The sequence below is a fragment of the Scyliorhinus canicula genome, chromosome 8, assembly GCF_902713615.1.
Source record: "Scyliorhinus canicula chromosome 8, sScyCan1.1, whole genome shotgun sequence".
NCBI lineage: Eukaryota > Metazoa > Chordata > Chondrichthyes > Carcharhiniformes > Scyliorhinidae > Scyliorhinus > Scyliorhinus canicula.
Window position 1 is genome coordinate 28,752,758 of NC_052153.1, and position 10,746 is coordinate 28,763,503.

General features: G+C 52.2%; 1 protein-coding gene across 1 annotated transcript; it reads right to left on the minus strand.

Annotated features, from left to right (window-relative positions):
- Window positions 1-1,289: 1,289 nt before the first annotated feature.
- On the minus strand, window positions 1,290-1,613 carry LOC119969884 (60S acidic ribosomal protein P1-like). Its single transcript, XM_038803867.1, has one exon. It carries the CDS (start codon window positions 1,611-1,613, stop codon window positions 1,290-1,292), a length of 324 nt encoding a protein of 107 aa, XP_038659795.1.
- Window positions 1,614-10,746: the final 9,133 nt, after the last annotated feature.

Here is a 10,746-nt window from a genome sequence, read left to right on the forward strand (position 1 = left end):
GCTTGGGACACTAAGGGGCAATTTAGCATGGCCAATCCATCTAACCTGAACAGCTTGAGACACTAAGGGGAAATTTAACATGGCCAATCCACCTGACCTGCACATTGTTCGACTGTGGGAGGAAACCGGAGCACCCGGAGGAAACTCACAGTCACCCAAGGCTGAAATTGAACCCAGGTCCCTGGTGCTGTGAGACAATAGTGCTAACCACTGTGTCACCATGACACATGGTAGATGTTTGGAACTTCCTTCCACAAATGACAATTGGTGCCAGGCTAATTGTTAATTTTAAAACTGAGATTGATAGTTTTATGTTTCGCAAAGATATTAAGAGATATGAGGCAAATGTCGATCTGGAGTTAAGTTGCAGACCAGCCATAATCTCAGCAAATGGTAGAACAGGCTCAGAGGACAGAATGGCCGACTCCTGATCGGACATTCCTGTGTTTCAAATAATTGCCTGTGGTGAATGCTCCAACCTGGATTTGTGACGAGAAGCTAAAATGCTATTGACTGATTTTTTTTAACAAATCTATTTCTATCGGCAATTAGCAAAAGTACAGAGTAATGAACACAGCCCAGTCCATCACACGAACCTGCCTCCCATCCATTGAGTCTGTCTACACCTCCCGCTGCCTTGGGAAAGTGGGCAGCATAATAAAAGACCCCGCCCACCCGGGTTATTCTCTCTTCCAACTTTTTCCATCGGGATCCATGCCGGCCAACCGTCGGGACCCATGCCGGCCGACCTTCGGGACCCACGCAGCCCGACCTTTGGGACCCACGCCGGCCAACTGTCGGGACCACGCCGGCCGACCTTCGGGACCCACGCAGGTCGACCTTTGGGACCCACGCAGTCCGACCTTCGGGACCCACGCAGTCCGACCTTCGGGACCCACGCAGCCCGACCTTTGGGACCCACGCCGGCCAACTGTCGGGACCACGCCGGCCGACCTTCGGGACCCACGCAGGTCGACCTTTGGGACCCACGCAGTCCGACCTTCGGGACCCACACAGGCCGACCTTCGGGACCCACCATTTCCTCTTACCTTGTTTGCTGCTGACAAAATGGAGAAATCGCATTCGTGGCCAAAGCACAGGATGATGACGATCAGGGGCCGTGATGTGCTCTCTGCCTCCCTCAGGCAGGAAGATTACATAGAATTTTTAAAAAAATCTTCTGTGTCTCCGATTGAGCAAATTCACGGACAGCAGGGGCAGCAGCCGGCTTTTATATTCAATTTTTATTTATTTTTTGCAAATTGCAACAATGTTGTTGCACGGCACGTTTAATCAAAGAGACCAACGCCCATGTCATGGTCAGACTCTTCAGATTCTGCCTGTTTCTTTTCTTCCTTTTGCTCTTCAGCAGCAACAGGGGCAGGGGTGGAAACAACTGCTGCAGCAGCTGGGGCACTGCTACCCGCACCAACATTGCAGATCAGACTATTGACGTCAATATTAGCCAATGTCTTGGCAAACAGACTAGGCCAGAAAGACTCATTGGTCACACCAGCTGTTTTATTCAGGGCATTGAGTTCGGTGACAGTGACCTTGCCGTCGTGCAGGATGAGCGGGCTGTAGATACAGGCGAGTCCCGAGGTGGAGGCCATGGCGCTGGATCTCTGCAGGTGTGTCCGATGGTGCTAGTAGCCGGGCAGAAACTTGGCCTTAGTTTCGTTCAGAAGAACCCAGCACTTCCAAACCGGGCAGAGCGAGCAGCAGCCGGCTTTTTACTGTGATGGCTGAGAGCGGCCTTTTTACCAATGCATTCGCACTGGTGAGCGGGCACGCGCGTGCAGTGCGGCTGCATCTTTTTTATATGGTAAAAAGGCCGCTCGCAGCCTCCATAGTTAAAAGCCGGCTGCTGCGGCTGTTGCGCGCACATTTGCGCAATCGGAAGAGCCGCGACGGACGGCTCCGTGACCCTCCGTGACCCTCCCGACACACATCCACGACTTACCCGTCGGTCGCGCCCCTGACTTTGAAGATCACTGTTCTTAGGGACTGAACAGATCTCTCCATGCATCTTCTCTACTGAACAGCACTACACTCCGTATGCTTCACACAACAGTAAATATCTATGTATTTACTTTGTATTTATCATATGTCCTATGTATGGAATGATCTGCCTGGACGTTAGGCAGAACAATACCTTTCACTGCACCTCGGTAAACGTGACAATAAACCCAAATCCAAATCTAGAAAACGCTTTTGGTTTCGGCATCAAATTGAACACTGAACATGGTGGCAGCGTGGCAGGGGATGGGGGTGGTAGGCGGTGATGTAGTGGGCATTGTCACAGGACTAGTAATCCAGAGAACTTGGGTAGAGCTCTGGGGACCTGGATTCGAATCCCACCACGATAGATAATAAAATATTAATTCAATGAAAACTTGGAATTAAAACTTTAATGACAACGCATAGATGGTCAGAAAGAAAAACGGCACGGAGGCTCAGTGGTTAGCAGTGCTGCATCACAGTACTGAGGATCCGGGTTCGATTCTGGCCCTGCGTCACTGTCCGTGTGGAGTTTGTATGTACTCCCCATGTCTGTATGAGTCTCACCCCCAGTCGTGTTATTCACCCTGGGGTAACACGGACCTCAACACAATGCAGATAGACTACAAAGCATACACCAAACGTAGGCATTGGTTCAAGACGATTTATTGAACTTCTGTAACAATATACACAGCTAGCTGTGATTTGACTCTCTCCTACTCTCGGTAAACTAAATCTAACTATCTAGACCAGGCTAGCTCTGATCCACGTGTAGAAGGTGCTGACTTAGATATACACCCTGACTGTCACTACAGTTGTCACCAGTGGAAAGTGGCAGAGTGCTGATGCCTCGTGTGTTTTATAATTGGAAGCCCCCCTCTGGTGTTCTGTCTGCAGATTGGTTGTGTCCTGCCCTGTATGTTGATTGGCTCACCTGGGTGTCTGTCACTGCCTGCTTTCACTTCATGATGTGCATGGATGCATATTATGACAGTCCCTCCATGACGCAAAGATGTGCAGGGTAGGTGGATTGGCCACGCTAAATTCCTTAAATGGAAAAAATAAAACAATAAAATACCCGTCTGGTGATTGTCGTAAATAGCCACCTGGCTAGGGAAGGAGACCGGCCACTCTCACAGGGCCTGGCCTACATGTGACTCCTGACCCAGAGCAATGCGTTCGACTCTTAAATGCCCTCTGAAATAGTCCAGATCAAGGACAATTAGTTTGGGCAATAAATGCTGGTCCAGCCAATGATACCTGCATCCGCTGAACGAATAAAAAATCTACAAGCCAATGGGGGCCCACTTTAGAAGTCATTGGTTTCCCTTTATCTGACTCCACAATTGTTTTAAAGTGCAGTGTCTGAGCAGTCACAGAGTGCAATGAGGGAGCCAGAACCTCAAACTCTCAGACTTAGAGAACAGAAGCGCATAGTTGTGACAGAGGGTGAGCACATAAAATCAACCTCAATAATCATTCAGTGTTGACAGATAGAATTTTATTTCCCTTGCAGTCTGTAATCGGAACTCAGATGAGAATGACAACCACCAGGAGACAAGTGGGTGGAGGAATCTGTGGAAGTCTGACAGATTCCACAGGATTCAAAGGATCGAGAAAAGGTGGCCACTAATGGAAGATGATGATGATGCCAAAGGCGTAAAGGTTCCAGATGATCTTCATTTAGATGACAAAATCCTGTCCACAACATTGGATTCAAATGGACATTCACAGGGCAAAGAATGCTGCAAAGGAATGTGTACCGGATGGTAGATTTATAACTCCTGCTGCGATGTCCCGAAGGCATCGTAATCAGGGCACAGACGTAAAAATCTTTAATCCATAATGATTGGATTTTCCTGCATGGTGTAACAATCTGTGCCTCCAAATTCCCACAATGTGCATTGACGGGGCAGCTCTGTGCTGGGAGAGCAAATTTATCACATTTATTTGACACCCTGCAGGAACATTATTTCCATCGTGCTCACATCGAGGATTTGTTGCATTGTACTTACATTGAAACATAAGCATTAAAAGGAATTGCAGCTCGAATTGTTTCAGTATATTTTCATTTTCTCCACAGTAAATGATGTAAACATTCCACTTCAATCATTAAGAGCGATTGGACTGAATCTTCCAGAAAAAAGTGTTATTTTGTGTGCAAAATCAGTGCCAATCCCGTCGGTCCAAATGGCAGTCTGAATCGTAATCCAACAGCGCTTTGAAAAAATGTATTTTCTCAACATGAAGAGCACGTTGGGAAAAATGTATTCTCCCAACGTGGACGCGCCTGAGGTATGAAGTGTCTGACTCGCCCACCCCGGGGGTCATCTGACCTCTCTGGTCAACATTCCAACAAATCCACAGCACTTGCTCACATGCAAGCAAGGAGGGTGGCAGAGAGAAAACTAGTTCTCAGATTTTCAGAGTGGGCCATGTCTTGATTGACGGAATGCCGTGGAGGAGAGACGGACCATAACTTACCCACAGGTGACTAGAGCGCCCCTCCACCCCTTCCCCTCCAGCAGGGTCACCAGCCCCGTGCGGTGGACAGGTGGCAGAACTAGCCAGTGCCAGCTGCCTGACCAAGAGGTCAGGGGTTCAACATAGAAAAATATGAATGACCCACTAGGTTGTGCCAGGTTAAGTATTCTGTCTCTCCTTGGCACTCGACTCATCCATCAACCCCTGGATTGGCCCCACATGCTACCAAATCTCAGGTTCTCAGCATCCAACTTCCCACCAGCATCACCAGATCCCCACTCACTGCTCCTCATCGGAACATAAGAACATAAGAACTAGGAGCAGGAGTAGGCCAGCTGGCCCCTCGAGCCTGCTCCGCCATTCAATGAGATCATGGCTGATCTTTTGTGGACTCAGCTCCACTTTCTGGCCCAAACACCATAACCCTTAATTCCTTTATTCTTCAAAAAACTATCTACCCTTATCTTAAAAACATTTAATGAAGGAGCCTCAACTGCTTCACTGGGCAAGGAATTCCATAGATTCACAACCCTTTGAGTGAAGAAATTCCTCCTAAACTCAGTCCTAAATCTACTTCCCCTCGCTATGCCCCCTAGTTCTGCTTTCACCCGCCAGTGGAAACAACCTGCCCGCATCGATCCTATCTATTCCCTTCATAATTTTATATATTTCTATAAAATCCCCCCTCATCCTTCTGAATTCCAGTGAGTAAAGTCTCAGTCTGCTCAACCGCTCCTCGTAATCCAATCCCTTCAGCTCTGGGATTAACCTAGTGAATCTCCTCTGCACACCCTCCAACTCCAGTCCGTCCTTTCGCAGGTAAGGAGACCAAAACTGAAGACAATACTCCAGGTGTGGCCTCACCAACACCTTATACAATTGCAGCATAACCTCCCTAGTCTTAAACTCCATCCCTCCAGCAATGAAGGACAAAATTCCATTTGCCTTCTTAATCACATGTTGCACCTGTAAACCAACTTTTTGCGACTCATGCACGAGCACACCCAGGTCTCTGCACAACAGCATGTTTTAATATTTTATCATTTAAATAATAATCCCTTTTGCTGTTATTCCCACAAAAATGGATAACCTCACATTTGTCAACATTGTATTCCATCTGCCAGACCCTAGCCCATTCATTTAACCGAACCAAATCCCTCTGCAGACTTCCGGTATCCTCTGCACATTTTGCTTTGCCACTCACCTTCATGTCATCTGCAAACTTGGACACATTTGGTGGAATTCTCCGCAACACCCGACGCTAGCAACTACTATGGAGGTCGCGTTCTGCAGTCTAAACTCATTTCCCGCGGACCAAGTGACCCCATTGTGTACCCCTGACCAGCGACTGCCCCAGGCCTGCGCCGCGCGGCCACCCACTCACTATGGAGCGCCACGTGCCATTTTTGTGGCCAGCCCCAACACCCACGGCAGCACTGCCTGGCCCGCAACGCGACCTGCAGCAGCTGTGGTCGCAAAGGACACTATGCCAGAGTATGCCTGGCGAAATCGAAACTCTCTAACTCTAACTCCCCCGCAGTCCAAAGCACTCGCCCCCCCAACTCGCAGGCCCGCAGATCCCATAATGCTGCAGCGTGTCTGCCAACTCCTCCTCCATCCGACATGTGCAACTTTTGGGGGCCGCCATCTTGGCAATCCTCCTCCACGCGGCCGGCCACGTGCGAGTCATGGGGGCTGCCATCTTGGATGCCATCTTCCTTGCCGCCCGCCACGTGCGATCAACAGGGGCCGCCATCTTGGCCATCAACCGAAGTCTACCTCGACGACTACGACCTCAGCGGACAGTCATCACGGGGCCACTCCAGCACTGCTGATTGAGCCGCCGACAACCCGCAACTCAACATAGTCACGTTGGACCAGTCGCGTCCGAATCACTTCCAGAGCTCGACGATGACCGTTAAAATCAATGGGTACAGGACACCGTGCCAATTCGACTCCGGGAGCAGCGAGAGCTTAGTACATCCTGACCTGGTAAGACGCTGTTCGCTCCCTATCTTCCCTGCACGGCAAACTATCTCCCTCGCCTCGGGCTCGCACTTAGTCCACATACAAGAGCGCACCTTCGCGACCCTAACGATTCAGGGCGCCAGCTACTCTAATTTCCAGCTGTACATACTTCCCGAACTCTGTGCCCCACTCTTAAAATCGACCCCCCTCCACACTTCGCTAATCTAACGGCTAACTATAAACCAGTAGCCACTCGCAGCAGGCGGTACAGCCTGCAGGATAGAGTATTCATCAGAGCCGAAGTCCCGCGGCTCCTACGTGAGCGAGTCATAGAGGCCAGTAACGGCCCCTGGAGAGCTCAGGTGGTGGTCGTCAAGACCGGGGGAAAGTTCCGGATGGTGGTTGATTACAGCCAAACCATTAACCGGTTCACGCACCTCGATGCGTACCCCCTCCCCAGAATTGCAGACATGGTCAACCAGATCGCTCAGTAGCGCATATTCTCCACGGTGGATCTGAAGTCTGCATACCACCAGCTCCCAATCCACCTGGGTGACCGCCACTACATGGCGTTCGAGGCAGATGGCTGCCTCTTCCATTTCCTCCGGGTCACCTTTGGCGTCACGAACAGGGACTCAGTGTTCCAACGAACAATGGACCGAATGATGGACCAGTACGGGCTGCGGGCCACGTTTCCGTATTTGGACAATATCACCATCTGCGGCCATGATCAGCAGGACCACGACGCCAACTTCCACCGATTTCTCCAAACCGCACCGAAACTCAATCTCACCTACAATATGGAGAAATGTGGTTTCCGCACTACCAGACTAGCCATCCTCGGCTATGTCGTGGAAAACTGAGTCCTGGGCCCCGACCCGGACCGAATGCATCACCTCTTACAACTCCCTCTCCCTCATTGTCCCAGGGCCCTCAAGAGGTGCCTGGGATTCTTCTCTTATTAGGCCCAGTGGGTCCTCCAGTATGCGGACAAAGCCCGCCCACTATTTAAGACCACACTCTTCCCACTGTTAGCTGAGGTCCGCCAGGGCTTCACCTGCATCAAGGAGCACATCACCAAAGCTGCCATGCGGGTGGTGGATGAATCCATCCCCTTTCAGGTGGCGAGCGACGCCTCAGAGGTCGCTCTCGTCGCCACTCTGAATCAGGAAGGGAGAGCAGTCACCTTCTTCTCCCGAACACTTTCCGCTTCGGAACTTCGACACTCCTCAGTCGAAAATGAAGCTCAAGCCATTGTGGAAGCCGTACGGCACTGGAGGCACTACCTCGCAGGTAGGAGGTTTACCCTCATCACCGACCAGAGATCGGTTGCCTTCATGTTCGACACCTCGCAAAGGGGCAAAATAAAAAATGATAAAATCCTGCGGTGGAGGATCAAACTCTCCACCTATAATTACGATATCATATACCAACCGGGGAAGCTCAATGAGCCCCCAGATGCCCTGTCCCGCGGCACATGCGCAGGACCAGCGCGCAAGACAACCACATAAAGGCTATCCACAATGACCTCTGCCACCCGGAGGTCACCCGGCTCGCCCACTACATCAAAGCCCAAAATCTGCCTTTCTCCACCGAGGAGGTGAAAGGCATCACCAGGGATTGCCCGATCTGCGCGGAGTGCAAACCCCACTTCCATAGACCAGACAAGGCCTACTTGGTAAAGGCCTCCCGGCCCTTTGAACACCTGAGCACTGATTTCAAAGGGCCACTCCCCTCGACCAATTGAAATGTATACTTTCTTAACGTCATCGACGAATTCTACCGCTGCCCCTTTGCTATCCCATGCCCTGATATGACCTCGCACACAGTCATCAGAGCCCTGCAACAGTGTCTTCACCCTGTTCGGTTTCCCCAGCTGTGAACACAGCGACAGGGGTTTGTCCTTCATGAGCGATGAGCTGCGTCAGAACCTGCTCGACAAGGGCATTGCCTCGAGCAGGACTACCAGCTACAGCCCCGGGGGAACGGACAGGTGGTGAGGGAGAACGCGACGGTCTGGAAGACCGTCCTACTGACCCTATGGTCCAGGAATCTCCCGACCTCCCATTGGCAGGAGGTCCTCCCCTACGCGCTCCATGCAATTAGTTCCCTCCTATGCACCGCCACCAACCAGACCCCTCACGAACGATTATTCGTTTTTCCTAGGGGCACTACCACGGGGGCTTCGCTCCCATCCTGGTTGAGGACACCGGGCCCAGTTCTCCATCGGAAGCGCGTCCGGGCACACAAAATGGACCTGCTAGTAGAGAGAGTGTTACTGCTTTATTCGAACCCCCAATACGCCTTCATTGAATACCCCGACGGCCGTCAGGGCACCATTTCCCTCTGGGACCTGGCGCCTGCAGGATCCACCACCACCACCACCGAGGTACCCCTCACACTACACCCCACCCAACCCCCATGCCCTGCGCCCCCGCGCCTATAGGTTCCCTGCCCACGCTCTACGCCCCCGCGCCTATAGGTTTCCTGTGCCCCCCTTCGACGGTCGCACCGGTCAGGAATGACGCTCAGACTCAAACACCCCCAGAGTCCATCCTCATACCCGCACCGACCGTCACCACCCAGCCACCCGAAGAGGCTGCAACCCCGGTGCTCCGCCGATCCCAAAGGACAGCTCGGCCACCGGACCGGCTCAACTTGTAGACCCGTCACCCCCGCCGGACTTGATTTTTTATAGGGGGTGAATGTGGTGAATTCATACTATATTGTAATTCACACTGTATTGTATTGCATAGTATTATGTCCTTGTGGGCTCTGTCTGTGAACCGTTGCGCAGCTCTGCCCATAGGGGGAGATGAGGAGCTTGTACAGGACTCCACCCTTGGCTCCGCCCATGGCTCCGACCATAGCCCCTCCCATTACTGGAAGTATAATGTGCTGCAGCTGTGAGCCTGCTCTCAGTTCTTCTGGTCGCAGGCAGGCTCAGTTGTAAGACTATTAAAACCACAGCTTACTTCCAATCGTGTTCCAAGTGAATTGATGATCACATCAAAGGAACAGACAGAAATCCTGTCGGAGAGAAGAGGATTCCTGGGCATTCTCTCACACCAGATGCTGCCAGAATTGTTGCGATTTTCCAGCATTATCTCTTCTCATTTTAGATTACCAACATCCGCAGTATTTCGCTTTTATTTTTGAGTTTAATTCCCTGCCACTTCTCTTCCAGGACCAGACACCATTAACAAGCACCAAGTTAAGTTCACCAACACACATATGGTTATAAAGGCAACTTTCAGAACAACAAATAAATATTGAAACCACAGCATGGAAAATAAAGGGCGCGATTCTCCGATGTCGCGTCGCATCGAGAAAGCCGCCGTGAACTCGGTCGAGTTCAACGACGGCGCAAAACGGCCCCGATCACGATCAATTCTGGCCTCAGGAATGGGCTATCATCGGGGCCGCGAGGAACACGGGGGGCGTGACGTTAAATGCGCGTCATCAGCGCGCAACGCCTGAATGATGCCGCTCCGCGTCGTAAAAGGGCGTGATCCACGCACGGAAAGGAGGGAGGGAAATGTCGGAGCCACGGAGGGCCACTCCGAGGTTCTGTGATACGGACCTGGAGACCCTCCTCGATGAGGTGGAGCAGCAAAGGGGCATCCTCTGCCCAAGACGAGGGCATCGCCACCCTTCCAGCGTCGTGCGACGGGCCTGGCGTGAGGTGGGCACGGCAGTCAGTGCTGTGGGGCAGACCCCTCGGTCCGGGGAGCAGTGTTGAAAGAAGATCCACGACCTCACCAGGGCTGCCAGAGTGAGTGCCACTAGGGTGCCGCTGGGTCAGAACCATCCCCCCCATGTCCCTCATCACCCCCCCCCCCCCCCCCCCCCCCCGGCGGGCACGATGGGGGGGGCGAGAGTGAGTGGAGGGTGGTTAACAAAGTTGTCACAGACCCACATGAGCGCTGCAACCCCCTGGAGAGATGCCATGGTGTGGCTGCAACTTCTCCCCCACCCTGTGCCAATATCTGAATGCCCTGATGATACCAGCCTAATTGTGATGCTCTCTCTATGCCCCCCCCCAACAGGTCAAGACTGCTCACAACAGCCGGGAGCGCAACAGCACAGGAGGGGGTTCACGTGTTATGCACCCCTTGTCAGTGTTCGGTTCGAGCAGAGGGCACTGGATCTTGCTGGGGGATCTGCCACCCGGGAGGTCATGCAATGTGAGGTTGGAGGTGCAGAGCCAAGTGAGACAACCCTGCATGACAACTGCCCCTACCCCCCCCGCCCCACCAGCCCATCCTCCTCCTCTCTGCCCACTGGACCACC

Excerpts from the sequence above, each read along its gene's own strand:
- LOC119969884 (XM_038803867.1), bottom strand. The coding sequence starts at position 1,613 with ATGGCCTCCACCTCGGGACTCGCCTGTATCTACAGCCCGCTCATCCTG.